Raw genomic sequence first — 18096 nt, forward strand, 5'->3', positions numbered from 1 at the left:
CCAGGAGATTGATCAAATAAGGAATCAGTGAAAGACAATGAAAGCAGGTTTCTTACTGTCACAGAAAGGAGTTAGGAATGTGGGAACGGAGAAAACTAGAATGAAATCTGTGGTGTTAGATTGGAATTAGAGGAATTAGTGTGAACTCATGGTGTTCAATGTATTTAGATATAGAAATAATATAAAAATATAGAGGTATGTGTTTGTGTGTGTGTGCATGCATGTATGCATGTGTGTTATGCAGAAGGAATCAGCTGGGGGAGATTAAAAGAAGGATCATTTGGGGAGAGTTGAGGGCAGAGAATCCAGGTGTGAGCTGGGAGCATGTCTATGGAGAGATTCCACGTGAAGGATTTAATATTTGGAGTGTTTTCTTCTAGGCCTTTGGAAATAGTCATATTTAGTACTTTAAGTTTATCCCCTTCTATACTGCGATTCTATTTAATTATCCTAACTGTTAAAAAATAGTCATATATATTGGAGGTGGTGTGGGGATTAAAAGGTTGGGGAAGCATGGAATAAAGCCTGGCCTTCCCTCTCCTCCAACATCCAATAAAGGGAGCTGCTTTCTGGAGATTCTAGCAAGATGAATGCAGACTTTTGATAGAGTTAGTTACCAACAAGGAAACACAGAGAGCGTGGAGGAGCAGCTTCAGAAGGCATGGGGTTTAAACTTTGCCATCCCCACCATGCTAGAGGAAACTGATTCTTTTTTTTTTTTTTTTTGAGACGGAGTCTCGCTCTGTCGCCCAGGCTGGAGTGCAGTGGCGCAATCTCGGCTCACTGCAAGCTCCGCCTCCCGGGTTCACGCCATTCTCCTGCCTCAGCCTCTCCGAGTAGCTGAGACTACAGGCGCCCGCCACCACACCTGGCTAAATTTTTTTGTATTTTTAGTAGAGACAGGGTTTCACCGTGGTCTCGATCTCCTGACCTTGTGATCCACCCGCCTCGGCCTCCCAAAGTGCTGGGGATTACAAGCATAAGCCACCACGCCCAGCCGGAAACTGATTCTTGAAGGTGGGGAGGCCAATATGTGAGTTTTGTGTCAATGATACTCTTGGAATGTGGTACTAACAAGTTGCCTGATCAGTCAAAAGTGATGAGATGAATGCAACATAAGTCTTTGTTCAGGTTGTTTGGTCAGAAGTAATTACATTTGCATGTGGAAGCACACAAATTGTATTTTTTACTGGTGAAGAACACGGTTCTCCAGAAAGACTCTACTTGCTTGGTTCTTTTTTTTTCTTCCTCTTTCCGCAACCCTTTGAGTTCCCACTTTTATTACATTTGCTTGCATTTGTTTCAAGGCTGTGATTCTCACTATACTGGTCCTGGGGAAAGGGCTTCTGTGAACTGCAGTTTTTAGTTTTTATTGTAGTTCTTAGTTTTCATGAGACCCCTCTTGAGGATATGTGCCTATCTGGTGCCTCTGCTCTCCACTAGTTGAGTGAAAGGAAGGAGGTAATTTACCACCATGTTTGGTTCCTATTTATAAGATGTTTTAAGAAAGATTCGAAACAGATTTTCTGAAGAAAGCAGAAGGTCTCTTCCCATTATGACTTCGGAAATCACTTACGCTGAAGTGAGGTTCAAACATGAATTCAAGTCCTCAGGCATCAACTCAGCCTCTTCTGCAGGTAAAGATCATTTTCTGGGGGTCAGAGTGAATGATGAGGTGAAGGATGAGGAGAGGGTTTTGAATAAGGCATAGGTGTTGTCAGTTGCTGGTTGTCTGATTGAGTATGTCTGGGAAACACAAGAGTCCCAGAAGATTGAGTAGCCGGCAGATACGCATTACGGGGTGTACATTTGTATTGTGGAGAAGAAAAGATTTTGTGCCACTCTCTTCAGCCTCCACTCTGCTTCCTGAAACAGAGGTGAGAGAAATCCACTCCAGTTCTGAGCTAAGGCGAGTGCTCTGATGCCCCTGTGTTTTCTGAGGCTGAGTGGGGCTCGGGTTAAGAGATTGAGTACAGCTTCCGAAACCATCAATCCAGATGCAGGGGGTCCTGATGAATTTGTGAGATTTGTTTTTTGATCAGTTAGAGGGAAAGAGTTTGGGTGGACAGTGGTGAGGGTATATTTGCTGGTAATGGATGGAAATGTAACAAAAGGCCATTGCAAATGAAAGACTAGAAAGTCTATAAAGAAAGTCTCCTAAATCTCCAGGAAACTTTTTCTGAAATCAGAGAACCTATTGCATGTTGCATCTCTGAGACAGACTCTGTTACGTTTGGGAGTAGATGCAAGGTAATTTGGTTGTCATGTGTGATATCTCAAGTATAGAGCAAAAGAGAGAAAAGAGTGTATATAGAGTACAAGAAGCAATGGGGGAAGGGGTCAGGACTATAGTTACGCTTTCTAAAATACCTCTGTGAAGGTGTGGAGAGCACTTAGGGAAATTTTTTCTCCTTAAAAACTTTGTATAATTTCTTTATTACACAAGTATTAATGTTTGTTGTAGAAGAAATTAACCAGAGGCACACAGATATTTGAATTATAATTACTCTTATCATCTAGAGAAAATCATAATTTGCAATTTAGTGAATATCCTTCCACATACAAATACAAATAATGTGCATATGTATTTTACTAAAAATGTAATCATATTATATAATACTGAAGTCTTTTCCCCCCATCATTTGACAAAATATCATAACTCTAAGAAAGCGATTCCTAACCATGAGATGGTAACTAAAAAGACTGACTTTATTCTAAACATGTGATGAGAGATGATTATAAAGATTTGTTTGCTATAGCATTATTTAAAGTAAAGTTGGAAACAATCTATTATTTAAATATATGATGAAATACTCTGCAACCATAATAAGGAGTATTAAAGAAGAAAATATAATGGTATGAAAAATGTTCATGATACAGTGTAAAGGAAAATAATAGGTCAGAAATCAGTATTTATGGTATGTCAATCATGTGGGGAAATTTGCATATATGTATATATACATTCAAAAATTGCTAGAAAGATATATACCAAAATATTATGGTGTATTATAACTTATATGGCATAACAGTTATCCTCAATTGTAGGAATCTGTACTTTTATGTATTTTCTAAAGTTTCTACGGTGAATATTATCATATCCTTTCTATTCCTATTCTCATGTGATTTCAAATGTCATACCGTTAGTAACCGTGTGTCATCCAAGAAAAGGGAGAGAAAGAGGAGGAGGAAGAAGAGGAAGTAAAGACCGAACTTATTACTGATAAAACTAATTTGGCTTCTTCTTCAGCTTCCAAGGAGATGACTGCCCCTCACAAAAGTAATACCGGGTTTCCCAAGCTGCTTTGTGCCTCACTGTTGATACTTTTCCTGCTATTGGCAATCTCATTCTTTATTGCTTTTGTCAGTAAGTATGCCAACTGAACCAATAAGCAGTATCTGCTGTCCATGAACAGAGGGTATCCTTTAAAAACTGACTTTTGAAAATGAGCTTATCCAGAAATCTGAAATGAAGTTTTCTCTGGGGAGACATAACTCATGGGAATCCACTGTGAATTTTGCTCTTTATTTGGATTTAGTTACTGTCCTGTAAAAATAATGGCATCCATTCTCATTTAGAGAAACTGAAGCATAAATGTGGGTGTATGTATTTGTGTTGTAGAGTGAAATCTATGGGGCATCATCTCTATACTAGACACTATGTGAGGACAAATCTATATTTCCTTGGTAGCATTTATCAGGCCAGTCTGATTTGAATGCACAGACACTTATGTTTTGGGATGAGCAGGTAGACAACAAGGAAATGGGAAGAAATATTTCAGGAAGAATTCTCCACTGGCTTTTACTCTGATGTTTCCTGTCCTGCTCAAGATGTGTGGGATCTAAAAGTCAATTTAGCAAATTAGGTGGATTTATTCCTCCCGGCTTTGTCGCCCGGGCTGGAGTGCAGTGGTGCAATCTTGGCTCACTGCAACCTCCACCTCCCAGGTTCAAGCAATTCTCCCACCCCAGCCTCCCAAGTAGCTGGGATTACAGGTGTGTGTCACCACGCTCAGCTAATTTTTTTTTTTTTTTTTTTTAGTAGAGACAGGGTTTTCTCATGTTTCCTGGCCTTGTCCTGAACTCCTGGGCTCAAGCAATCTGCCCGCCTCAGCCTCCTAACGTGCTGGGATTACAGGCATGAGTCACTACGCCTGGCCCAAAATTTTTAAAAGGCATAAAAACCAGTATACATTTAGGTAGATTCTTTATTAATTTCTTTGGTCATTTCATAAGTATTGTCCATCTATTGTATGTCAGGCACTGTGCCAGACAGAGAGTCAAGACAGAGCCACAGCCCTTGGTCTCAAGAAATTTAGAGAATGGTAAAATGAACCAGTGGTTATAACATTGTATGGTAAGTGTTGTACAGTTAAGAAGTATAATAAGTGCAAGAGGCTGAGGTAGGCTTCCTGGAGGAGGTGACATCTAGAGCTGTGTGTACCAAGAATGACCTAGAGATATGAGAGAGCATGGAATCTGGGGAAACGTAAGTATGCATGACTGGAACATACGGTGCTAAGTAAAGAACTAAGAAATGAAGTTGTAGGTGGCAGAAATAAACAGGACTCAGACCATGAAGAGTGCTGTATATCATGATAAAGAGTTTGGATTTTTTCCCTCCTAAAGGTTATGTTATCAATTATCTTTTGCTGGTTAATAAGCCAATCTAAAACTTAGTGGATTAAAACAGCAACTATTTATTTAGCTCATAAATCTGTGACTTGGCAATTGAGACTGGTGTCAGTCGGGAGATTCCTCCAGTTCTGGCTGAACTCACTCATGTATATGTGGTTGAGTACTGGCCACAGATAACTTAGCTTCTGAGGAAGAGGATGGTAGATGGAATGGCAGGAGAGATTTGGCCACATTTGTCTTATCATTCATCAGGCTAGCCTGGGTTTGTTCACATGGCAACTGGCAGGCTTTTAAGACTGAGAGAGGAAGTAAGCAAGGCCTTTTGAAATCTCACCCTGGAACTAGCGCAGAGTTGCTCCTGCACATTCTATTGGCCAGAAGAAGTGTTACAGGCAGCCCAGATCCAGGCGGTGGAGAAATAGACCACATTTCTTGATTGAAGAAGCTGCAAAATCACATTGCAAAGCAGTGTAGATACAGGGAATGTTGAAAGTTGTGGCCATTTTTGCAGTGTCACACTCATGGAGAAAATTGAAGAATTTTAAGCAGGGAATTGACATAATTGGATTGGACTTATAGAAATATGATTTTTACAGAGGTGTGGAAAATGGATATATGAGGACAAATTTGGAGGGAAAGAGAAGTTAGAAGGATAATTCATTAATTCAATTGAGAAATATTGTCAGACTGATCTTTGGCTAGTGTTAGTGAAAAAAGAGAAGACGAAGTAGTTTTAAATGATAAAAGGAGGTAGAAGCTTGATGAATATTCAGTTCTGGGAAATAAGGGACCCAGAGAAGTAAAGTGTGGCTCCAATATTCTGACTCTGTAAACTCAGAAATCATTAAGTTTTTCAAAGAGGTAGACAATATAGGATCAGTAGCAGGTTTGGGTTGGAAGATGGTGATTTAAGTTTTGGGCATGTTGAGTTTTATATGACTGTGAGAACCTCAAATGGACGTGTCTACTGGGAGACACATTTGTCTGGATTTAGGGAGAGAGGTCTGAGCTTTGGAAGTCCTTCACATAGAGGTAGCAGGTGATGCCATGGGAATATGTGATATCACTCAGGGAGATAACTTAGTATGAGAAAGAGGGATAAGGATGGAACTCTGGGAAATGTTACATTTTAAAAGAGGTGGATGGAGGAAAAGGAGCTTACAGAAGAGTGTAAGAAGCAGCAGCAAGAAAGGTAAGACAAAAACAACAAAGAGTAGTGTCCCAAGAGCTGAGGGGAAACGTAGCTTGGGTCAAGCCTTTAAGGAAGTCAGATAGGAAGAGGACTAAGTAACCCTAGGCTATTACTGAGGATCCATTTTAGGGATGGTTTTAGTGAAATAGTGGAAGCAAAACCCAGAATATGATGGGTCAAGGAGCAAATGAAAGGTAGGGAGGAGAGAGAAAAAGTTCAGTTTCTAGAGGGAGAGGTGGGTTAGTTTTAAATTGGGAGAAACATGAGAGCATTGGTGTGCTGAGGAGTAAGAGCCAGTTGGGATGGAGACAGTAATGGAGAGAAGAGGAAGAAAATAATGCCCTTTTGATCCATGGGGGGTTCTGTTTTAAATTCTCCATTCTCCAAGGTAACCCAGAACTCCTCAGAATTAATTTGACCCTCTCTCCTCCACTCCAAAGTCCCAGGGTGTGCACATCCTTAAATACAAGTGTTTATTGCCCTCCATCCCCCCACCCCCAAGAGTTAGCCTTTGCATGCATCTTATATTAAGTATTGAAGGAGATCTTTAGATCCATTATGATGGAACTGTTGTGTCCTCTTCCAACTACTGATCTTTCAGCTATTCCTAGAGATATCCATAGTTTCAAAATGGGAAATCTTTTCCCTCTACTCAAGTAATAGGGCATTTGTAAGTTTTGTTTCAATAAAGAATGCAAGAAAGTAACGACAAAGAGTAAAGTCATAATGCTACCAGGAAAATAAATGGTCTTTATTCTCTTTTGCAGTTTTCTTTCAAAAATATTCTCAGCTTCTTGAAAAAAAGACTACAAAGGGGCTGGTTCATACAACATTGGAGTGTGTGAAAAAAAATATGCCCATGGAAGGTAAAAATTAATGTGCCTAGAATTCGTGTGCCTGACTATACTATGTAAGGATCCCAAATCAATATTTCCAGTAAGATTCCCAGGTAGATCATACTGAGAAGTTGAGTCTCATAATAATTTAAGCTACAAATATAGAAATATATGGGACATGCTGGGCATGGTGGCTCATGCCTGTAATCTCAGCTACTCGGGAGGCTGAGGCAGGAGAGTCGCTTGAACCCAGGAGGCAGAGGTTGCAGTGAGCCGAGGTTGCGCCACTGCACTCCACCTGGCGAGAGAGCAAGATTCCGCCTCAAAAAAAAACCAAAAACCAAAAAACAAATATGTAGGACATAAAATTCTTTTGTTGTTGTTTTTTTGAGACAGGGTCTCACTTTGTTGCCCAGGCTAGAGTGCAGTAGTGCGAACACGGCTCACTACAGCCTTGGCCTCCCGGGCTCAAGTAATCCTCCCATTTCTGCCTCCTGAGTAGCTGAGACTACAAGCACATGCCACTACACTCAGCTAATTTTTGTATTTTTTGTAGAGATGGAGTTTCACCATGTTGTCCAGGCTGATCTTGAACTCCTAAGCTTAAGTGATCTGGCTGTCTCAGCCTCTTGAAGGGCTGGGATTATAGGCGTGAGCCACGGTGCCTGGTCCTAAAATTCGTATATGTACCCATATATCTTTAATTTGTCTATGGAAAAAAATAGAAGCTTAATTGTGAAAAAGGTCACATTGCTTTTAGACTTCTTCAACCTTTGCTTCTTTCTGAACCTTCTATACACATTTGCTCTTTTTCGCACATATCAGTTAAAACCATGTGATGAAAATGTGATGATGATTTTTTATGGATGTGAATTATTTAAATTCTTTAAATTAATAGATGATGATGATGATGATGATGATGATTTTTGAGACAGGATCTCACTCCGTTTTCCAGGCTGGAATGCAGTAGTGTGACCACAGCTCACAGTAGCCTTGATCTCCTGGGTTCCAGTAATCCTCCACCTCAGCCTCCCAGTAGCTGGGATCAAAGGTGCCCACTACCACACTTGGCCAATTTTATTTTTATTTTTTGAATTTTTGTAGAGAGAGGGTCTTGCCATGTTGCCCAGACTGGTCTTGAATTCCTGGCTTCAAGCGATCCTCCCACCTCAGCCTCCCGGTGCTGGGATTACAGGAGTGAGCTACCGTGCCCGGCCAGTAGGTTATTTTTAAGAACAGTTTTATATTTACAGAAAAATTGAGCAGATAATGCAAAGAGATCTCATTTTACCCCTGCTCTGCACGCATGCTGTCCCCTATTGTTAACATCTTACATGAATATTGTATACTTCTTCCAACTAATCAACTAATATTGGTATATTATTATTAATTAAAATTCACAATTCTCAGGTTTCCTTAGTGTTCACCTCATGTTTCTTTTCTGTAATGGATCCCCATCCAGAACACCACATTACATTGAGTTCTCATGTCTCTTTAGGCACCTCTTGGCTGTGGTAGTTTCTCAGATTTTCCTCATATTTGATGACCCTGACAGTTTTGAGCAATACTGGTCAGGTATATTATAGAATGTCCATCTATCAGAATTTGTCTGATGTTTTTCTAATAATTAGATTGGGATTATTGGTTTTTGGGAGGAAGATCACAGATGTAAAATGCTATTTTCATTACATCATATCAAGGGCATATATTATCAAAATGATTCTTGACTATTGAGGTTGACCTTGATCACTTGGCTAAGGTAGTGTTTGTCAAGTTTCTCCACTGTAAAGTTACTTTTTCCCTCCCTGCCCCTTTCCATACTACGCTCTTTGGAAGGTTCAGTCCACACTTAAGGATTGGGGAGTTATGCTCTCCATTCATGAGGGTGGAGTATGGTATCAGTCATGGTCAGCAGGCTGGGGACTCAGGAGTAAGAGTTGCAGTTTGAGTCCAAAGACCATCTGCTACAGAACCTTGAAGAGCCAGTGCTGCAGATGAAGTGCAGAGGCAGTCCACTGAGTTTCCTCTTGCTCAGAGGGGGTCCTCTTTTTGTTCCATTCAGATCTTCAATTGATTAGATGAAGTCTACTTACATTACTGAGGGCAATCTGCTTTACTCAAAGTCCAGCAACTTAAATGTAAATCTCATCCAAAAACATTTTCACAGAAACATCCAGAATGTTTGACCAAATATCTGGGCACTGTGGCCCAGATAAGTTGACACATAAAATTAACCATCACAAGTATCTATATAATTTATTTGAAATTTTGTCCAGGTGATATTTGTCTCTTTTATTCCATTTATTTATTTATCCAATCATTTATTTATATCTGCATGTACTCATGGAGATATATATGTATCTTTAACTTTTAAGTTCTGGGGTACATGTGCATTTTGTGCAGGTTTGTTTCATGGATAAACGTGTGCCATGGTGGTTTGCTGCATAGACCAACCCATCACCCAGGTATTAAGCCCAGCATCCATTAGCTATTCTTCCTGATGCTCTCCCTCCCCCGGCTTGCTCCCTCCACCACAAGCCCCAGTGTGTGTTGTTCCCCACCGTGTGTCCAACTCATGGATATTTATTTTAAATTTTGGTTTATAATCCAATACTATTTTATTTTGTAGTTCCAGCTTTGGACATTGGGAACTCTTTCATTTGACTCCTGTAACCCTTTTTTATTTATTTATTTATTTATTTTGAGACGGAGTCTCGCTCTGTCGCCCAGGCTGGAGTGCAGTGGCGCAATCTCGGCTCACTGCAAGCTCCGCCTTCTGGGTTCACGCCATTCTCCTGCCTCAGCCTCTCCGAGTAGCTGGGACTACAGGCGCCCGCCACCACGCCCGGCTAATTTTTTGTATTTTTTAGTAGAGACGGGGTTTCACCGTGGTCTCGATCTCCTGACCTCGTGATCCGCCCGCCTCGGTCTCCCAGAGTGCTGGGATTACAAGCGTGAGTCACCGCGCCCGGCCTCCTGTGACCCTTTAACATATCACCACAATGTGTTTTTTCTTTTGTTTTGGTTTAGCACTTCCTCACTTTCTGGGACTGTAAAATGCTTGAGACTCACATTGTACATTTCATGTCCCTGTCCTAGAATCAGATATTTCTTTGAGGAACCCTAGTTGCTTTGACTGAAGAATAGTGTCCTATGAATTTTGATAATTTGTATTGTCATTTTCATTCAGTTCAATGTATTTTTAAAAATTGCCCTTTAGACATCTCCTTTGACTCATGGATTATTTAGAAGTGTGTTGTTTAGTTTCAAGTGTATGGAGATTTTCCTGTGTTATTTCTTTTATTAATTTCTGGTTTCTTTTCACTGTGGTTGGAGAAAACGATATGATTTCAGCAATTTTAAATTTGTTGATGTTATTTAATGTCCCAAGATATGGTTTGTTTCAGCATATGTTCCAGGGGCACTGGAAAAGAATGGGTATTCTGTTGTTGGGTGGAGCGTTTTATAAATGTGGATTAGATCCCTGTAGTTGATGATGTTTTTAAGTTCTATGTTCTTGCTGATTTTCTGTGTAGTTCTGTCAATTGTTGAGAGAGAGGTGTTGATGTATCCACCCATAATCCTCCTTTCAATTGTATCAGTTTTGCTTTATACATTTTGCGCTTTGTTTGGCATATACACATTTGGGGTCACTTTACAAGGCTCTGTTTTTTTTTTCTCTCTGGTTTTTTTGTTTGTGGTTTTTTTTTTTTTTTTCCAGACGAAGTCTCGCTCTGTCGCCTAGGCTGGAGTGCAGTGGTGCGATCTCGGCTCACTGCAACCTCTGCCTCCTGGGTTCAAGGGATTCTCTTGCCTCAGCCTCTTGAGTAGCTGGGATTACAGGCATGCGCCACCATGCCCAGCTAATTTTTGTATTTTTAGTAGATATGGGGTTTCACCATGTTGGTCAGGCTGGTCTCAACCTTCTCATCTCAGGTGATCCGTCCACCTCGGCCTCCCAAAGTGCAGGGATTACAGGTGGGAACCACCACGCCCAGCCTTTTTTGGGTATTTTTAGTGGAGACAGGGTTTCGCCATGTTGGCCAGGCTGATCTAAAACTCCTGACTACAGGTGATCCGCCAGCCTCAGCCTCCGAAAGGTGTGAGCCACTGTGCCCAGACTTTTCTGTCTAGTTTGTTTCTGTTGTTCAGTTGACAGTTTCTGTTGTTTTGTCTTCCAATCACTAATCTCTCTATCCACTTCATTCTGCTATTGAGTCCATCCACCAAGCTTTTTATTTTGGTTATTATATTTTTCAATTATAAAATTTCCATTTGGTTTTTCTTTATATCTTCTATTTCTTTGCTGAAACTTTCTAGTTTTTCATTTGTTTCAAGCATGTTTGTATCGTCTTGTTGAAGCATTTTTTATCATGGCTGCTTTAAAATCTTTGTCAGATAATTCTGACGATTTTTTTTTTTTGAGACAGGGTCTCGCTGTGTTGCCCAGGCTGGTCTGGGCTCAAGCGATTCTCCTGCCTCAGCCTCCCAAAGTGCTGGGATCACAGATGTGAGCCACCATGCCTGGGCCCATTTTTGTTGTCTTGATCGTAGGCATCTATTGATTATCTTTTTCTATTAAATTTGAAAACTTACTGGTTCTTAGCATAATGAGTTATTTTCTATTGAACTCTGGACATTTTTGCATTATATTCAGAGAGTCTGGATCTTATTTAAACATGTTTTAGTAATAGCTGGGCTTTTCAGATAGCACTTCAGCAGGAGAAAAGGGGCCCTGCCTCATTACTGCCTGATTGAGGTAGACTTGGCTTCCTTGACACCTGAGGGGCAGGGGCTCCTGGTTACATCTGAGTGGGGAGGGGAGTTCCAGCTTCCATGTGGTCTCCCTTGCCTCTTAATTTTAATAATACACACACTTTTAAAAGTGATTATTTATATTGCACATATGTGCCCCTCTTCCCAATACAGAGACAGTCTGGAGCTGTTGCCCAAAGAATTGGAAGTCATTTAGTTCCAACTGCTACTTTATTTCTACTGAATCAGCACCTTGGCAAGAGAGTGAGAAGGACTGTGCTAGAATGGAGGCTCACCTGCTGGTGATAAACACTCAAGAAGAGCAGGTACTTTCTAATAGATAATGGGGCTGTGAGCCCTGCCTGATCTTTGTATATCTCTCTTGGCTAAGAAGGAGGTTTTGTTACTCTGGTGTATTTGCGCTGTGGCGGAAGGCTTTCAATAAAATAGGTAGACAGGGCTCCTAAGCCTTTACATTCCATACCTCCTTCCTGTTTCAGTAAAACTAACCTCCCTGAAAGAATTTGTGACGTTAAAAATATATGAGGGTTGAATGGAAGGATGAAAATGTTTCAGTCTGAAATATCAATTTGTTATTTCAATATGTAAATGTTTTATACATGATTAACTACTTAACAGAGAAGAGGTATTAAGTTGAATAGAGAAAAGAAATAAAGTTAACTCATGATGAATCACAATCAACACTCAGGAATGAAAATAAAGAATCCCTGAAGTTATGAAAGGAAAATGAATCTGCCAAAATTTTCTCGTATACAACTTTGAAGAATGTAATCCCTTAGTGAAGAAAAGAGGGGAAATCTGAGATGAGAATTCATTCTGATCATAGAAATTGCTTCCATACTGGCTGGGCATGCTGGCTTATGCCTGCAATCCCAGCACTTTGGGAGGCCAAGGCGGGCAGATCACTTGAGGCCGGGAGTTCAAGACCAGCTTGGCCAAAATGGTGAAACCCAGCCTCTACTAAAAATACAAAAATTAGCCAGGCATGGTGGCACACACCTGTAGTCCCAGCTACTGAGGAGGCTGAGGCATGAGAACCGCTTAAGCCTGGGAGGCAGAGGTGCAGTGAGCCAAGATCGCACCACTGCACTCCAACCTGGGACAGAAAGTGAGACTCCGTCTCAAAAAAAAAAAAAAAATTCCTTCCATATGTACTGAACATCATGCTCACAAGTGATGTCTTTGATTCTGCCCTGCTCAGCCAGAGACCCCCATTCCTATGTAGAGCTCCAATGCGGCTGTTGCTGGATCCTCTCCTTTTCTTCTTATTTCTCTAAGGTATTAAGAATTCAGTTTAAGCTGAATACTGTAAAGGCTGTGACTCCTTCTTTCCCCCCTCCAGGATTTCATCTTCCAGAATCTGCAAGAAGAATCTGCTTATTTTGTGGGGCTCTCAGATCCAGAAGGTCAGCGACATTGGCAATGGGTTGATCAGACACCATATAATGAAAGTTCCACGTGAGTACAGAATGAGATAAAAGAATCTTGGGTCCCGGATCATGCAGAGAGCTTAGGGTATTCTAGCTATCAGCTATAAAAGTAGAATAGCTCACACTTCTTTTAGCTCTTGGGCACTAGGTTAAATAATTTCATTATCTCATTTAATCTGCACAAGAAGCCTATGAGGCACACATTGTTATTTTTCCCACTGTAGATATGAGGAAATTGAGCTTGGAGAGTGTAGATAATTCAGCTAAGGTCACCCAGTGGTGTCAACAATAGTTCTCAAATCAGGTAGATCTTACTGTGCTTTTAACCCGTATATTTACCTTGTCTCTACATAGTGAAAATCCATGTTGATTAAGATCATAACCAATTATTAAGATTTAATAATTCTTTTTTTTTCTTTTTTGAAAAAAAAAAGAAAGGCTGGAGTGCAGTGGTGCAATCATGGCTCACTGCAGCCTTAAATTCCTGGGCTCAACTGATCCTCCCACCTAAGTCTTCTGAGTTGCAAGGATGACAAGTGTGTGCCACCACACCCAGTCAGGCTGAAGATTTAATGCTTATGAAGCAAAAATGCTAAATTCTGATAATCTTATATCTCATATTTATGTAATTCTTTAATTATATAAATTACATCTTTACATACGTTACATAAATTACATAAAATACATACTTTACTGGATTACCACCTTTGATCTTCATATCCACTGTATGAAATAAATAGTGATATTACTCTAGCCTCATTTTTTAGATAGAAAAACTGAGAATCAGGGAAGTTAAATTACTTGTCCAATAACAAGGATAAGTAGAAGATTCAAAAGATTTTACTAATTCTCTAGACTTTAAAAACAGGACATTAAAAAAAGGAAAAAACTCTATTGATAAGTGGGACCAGGGTAAAATCTTTTCATCATACAAGGACACCCTATAGGTTGACGGACCCATAGGAACAGGACATAAGGATGGACAAATAGAAGAGAACCTCTAGAAAATCTATGGTGAGGACATTCAAAGCAGTAAGATAGAGAACATTGAGTGACATAGGCACAGTTTTCAAAGGAAATGCTGGAAATGCAGATGGAGGAGAAGCTGCATGATGAGTGGCAGAAAGGTGGATTTGGGCATATCTGACCCTATGTTCCATGAAATTCATCCCTAGCTCCTCACCCCTGTCTCTAACCCTTTTCAAAGCTCTGTTTGAAGAAATGCCCTCATCCTTTTTGTCCCTTTCAGATTCTGGCATCCACTTGAGCCCAGTGACCCCAATGAGCGCTGCGTTGTGCTAAATTTTCGTAAAGCACCCAAAAGACGGGGCTGGGGCTGGAATGATGTTAATTGTCTTGGTCCTCAAAGGTCAGTTTGTGAGATGATGAAGATCCACTTATGAACTGAACATTCTCTATGAACAGGTGGTTGGATTGGTATCTGTCATTGTAGGGATAGATAATAAGCTCTTCTTATTTATGTGTAAGGGAGTTCCATAGAATTTAGGTGGTCTGTCAACTATTCTACTTAGGAGAGAATTGGTCTGTACATTGACTGATTCACTTTTTCATAAAGTGAGCATTTATTGAGCATTTTTTCATGTGCCAGAGCCTGTACTGGAGACCCCCATTGTGCATACATGGAGAGAACATGAGTCTCTCTTAATTTTTGTCTGGTTGCTAAAGAATTATTTACCAATAAAATTATATGATGTGGTTTCTCCACTGATTATTAGAGAAATGCAAATCAAAACCACAATGAGATACCATCTCATGCCAGTCAGAATGGCAAATATATATTTTTTTGAGACGGAGTCTCGCTCTGTCACCCAGGCTGGAGTGCAGTGGCGCAATCTCGGCTCACTGCAAGCTCCGCCTCCCGGGTTCACGCCATTCTCCTGCCTCAGCCTCTCCAAGTAGCTGGGACTACAGGCACCCGCCACCACGCCCGGCTAATATTTTTTGTATTTTTAGTAGAGACGGGGTTTCACCATGGTCTCGATCTCCTGACCTCGTGATGCACCCGCCTCGGCCTCCCAATGTGCTGAGATTATAAGCGTGAGCCACCGCGCCCAGCCTCAGAATGGCAAATATTAAAAAGTCAAGAAACAACAGATTCTGGCAAGCCTGTGGAGAAATAAAAATGCTTTTACACTGTTGGTGGGAGTATAAATTAGTTCAACCATTGTGGAAGATGGTGTGGCAAGATAGCAAGTATTTTTTAGGAGGTTTGTATCAGATTTTATTGAAAGTTTAGGGAGACAGAAAAGATTTGCCAGTTTTCAAAAGAACAACCCAATGCTACTTTTAGGAAAAGGATTTGTTTCACATTGTTAGTTCACCTCTCACATCTCATTTAGAAGAGATCTGGCTAAAACAACAATTTTCACTTTGTCTCTGTCTACTGGTATACTAGTGTATGCTTTTATTTTCAATCTCTAGTAGTTCCCATCTTCTCCATTGCTTGTTTTTGCATTACTCCCTGGACAGGCTCAAAGAACTTAACGTTTGTTTGGAGATGTGACCTGAGCCTGCCCACAATTCTGCTTTTGCTCTGATTTAGCATTCTCTCTCTTGATTTTGTTTTATATTATATTATATTTTATATTGGTGCATCTCCTCTTTTTGCCTTTGCTCCTACCATTTCAGCACTTTTCATTCAAAGACATGCCACTGTAATCTAGAAATTTATACAGGACAAAGAAATGGAAAGAAGCAAAGAGGATAGAGCATAGGGTTGCTAATGGTCAAGACCAGAACATGATTAGGGGAGCATAAATAGGAGACAGATGAGAAACAAAGGACTCTTTAAACTACTTTACCTCCAGATAGCTAGGAGAATGTATTCTTTTATTGGACCACCAAGTGATTCAATCCTTGGGTTTGTGTTTCTTTGTCTCTGACGGGAACGGAAACAAATGTTGACATCTTATAACCACTTCGTCTCCCTTGTTCTTTTATGATCAAATGCATCTCAAATTAACCACTGGGGAAGTTTTCTGAGCTTTTATCCTGTTACTCAATGTCTATTTCATCATTCGCTATAGCCATAACTGTCTTGTCACTTTAAAAATCCCTGTTCAGTTTAAAACCATTGTTGAGAGTTTTTATGGAGGCTCTATTATGAAGGCATGTTTGGTTACATCATTAGCCATTGGTGATTGAACTCAATCTCCAGGCCTTTTTCTTCCCTGGAGGAGTGGGGCTGAAAGTTTCCATCCTCTAGTCACATGGTTGGTTCCTCTGGCAACCAGCCCCTATCCTGAAGCAGTCTTGGGGAACATCAAGAGTTACCTCAGGAGCATAGACACCTGGCTTGGTTAAAGGGTCTTGTTATGAATAATAAAAGACACTCTTTTCATCTTAAAAATTTTTTAATGTTCAGCTAGGTAACTATTGTTAATTTTTTTCTTTCATCTTTTATTGCCCTGGAGCTATTTCAGAAACTTGGAACAAAAAAGAAAATAGATAACATAAGATGTTTCTTGCACCTTTATTACTCTAGAACACGGTTGAGAAGCTGAGGACAAAACCCAAGCATTATAACCAAAGATGCTCTTATCATTTCTATCAACCAGGAAGTTTTAGGGTTTCAGAAGTTCTGTGATAAACAAAAATGAAATATACATGTTTCTTATAATATCACAAGTTCAATATTCATAGTAGATTTTCTTGTATACAAGGTTGCTTACTTGAGAATGTGGAGCTGTTTATGATGTTAATAGAATGGTCTACATTTTAGAGACTGCATGTGAATGATTAAGTATTTCAAAGCCCTTGGGTAATCATTGGAGGAAACCAAAATAACCTTCTCTAAGATGACTTCATATTGTTGAGCTGAAGAAGGTGGCAATGTAGGAGAACATTCTTCCCCTCCTTCTTCTTGCCTGTTGGCAGAACAACAATTTACAAAGATGAAGGTCTTCCTGCCCTCCTTTCTACTTTTCCCAGCTAAGGATTAGCTCCTTTATGATACTTGTAAAAGGATTTAGAAGCAGATTTTACTCTTCCTGTTAAAATACCTTCCTGTATTTCATTTCCTTTTGGAATCCTGAAGATACTCCCTTCTTTGTCTTTTCACTATCATCCTAAAGGAAGTAGCTGAAGCCACATTGATATAGAGAGTTTATTTGGGCCCAGGTTGAGGATCACTACCCAGGAAAACACTTCCAGGTTGCCTTGGGAAATGGTCTAGAGAACAAAGGAAAGACTGAAGATTTTAAAGAAAAAAGAATGAATCTGCAAAATCATGGAGCCACCCCAAATGCTTATCAATCAATGAGTGGATAAAGAAACTGTGGTGTAGATATACAATGGAATACTACTCAGTCATCAGAAGGAATGTATTAACAGCATTTGCACTGACCTGGATGAGACTGGAGACTATTATTCTAAGTGAAGTTACTCAGGAATGGAAAACCAAACATCATATGTTCTCAATGATATGGAGAGCTAAGCTATGAGGATGCAAAAGGCATAAGAATGGTACAATGGACTTTGGGGACTTGGGGGGAAGAGTGGGATGGGGACGAGGGATAAAAGACTACAAATATGGTGCAGGGTATACTGCTTGGGTGATGGGTGCATAAAAATCTCACAAATCACCACTAAAAACGTTACTCATGTAAACAAATATCACCTGTACCCCAATAAATTATGGAAAAATAAAAATTAGAAAAAGAATGAATCAGGAGAGGGAGTGAATTAAAAAGTTACTAATCAGTAAATTATCATTGGTTTACAGAAACCACATTGATTAGTAATTAGCTGTATACTGTTAAACTGTAGGGTTCAGTTAGTCTAGAACCTACATAGCAAATGGCTTCAAGAGGTAAATTTAGCTCAAGGTGGGAGTGAGGCATGACTCCTGTTATGTCTCTCTCATGAGTCCACTCTGGACTTGATAGTTTCAAGGCACTCACATTCCTCAAATAAAAGTTTTTTTTTTTTTTTCATTCTCACCACTCCATAAGATTTATGGCTCTTTGTTAACATACTATTTAAGCAAGGCCTGTAAGCTACTGCCTTGAAAGAGATAAATACATTTGAACTGAGTTCTCTCCTGAGTGATGGGTATAGCACACATTGATAAACTGCTGTTTTTTTCTCTTGTTTCTCTGACTTTTGTTTTCAGCAGAGTGTCTCTACTAAGGATCTATGAGGACAAGAAAACAAATCATATTTTCTGTGCTACAATATAAAATTCACGAAGCCTGTTTCTGATTTT

The 18096-nt window shown here is 40.0% G+C and overlaps 1 protein-coding gene across 1 annotated transcript; it reads left to right on the forward strand.

The window, feature by feature from the left end:
- The first annotated feature begins 983 nt into the window (after nucleotides 1-983).
- On the forward strand, nucleotides 984-14592 carry CLEC4A (C-type lectin domain family 4 member A). Its single transcript, XM_032159547.2, has 6 exons — nucleotides 984-1637; nucleotides 3248-3364; nucleotides 6595-6693; nucleotides 11593-11744; nucleotides 12782-12897; nucleotides 14119-14592. Exons 1-6 carry the CDS (start codon nucleotides 1556-1558, stop codon nucleotides 14270-14272), a joined length of 720 nt encoding a protein of 239 aa, XP_032015438.1. The 5' UTR covers nucleotides 984-1555; the 3' UTR covers nucleotides 14273-14592.
- Nucleotides 14593-18096: the final 3504 nt, after the last annotated feature.

This window comes from Hylobates moloch, unplaced genomic scaffold (genome assembly GCF_009828535.3).
Source record: "Hylobates moloch isolate HMO894 unplaced genomic scaffold, HMol_V3 SCAFFOLD_8, whole genome shotgun sequence".
Classification (NCBI taxonomy): Eukaryota; Metazoa; Chordata; class Mammalia; order Primates; family Hylobatidae; genus Hylobates; species Hylobates moloch.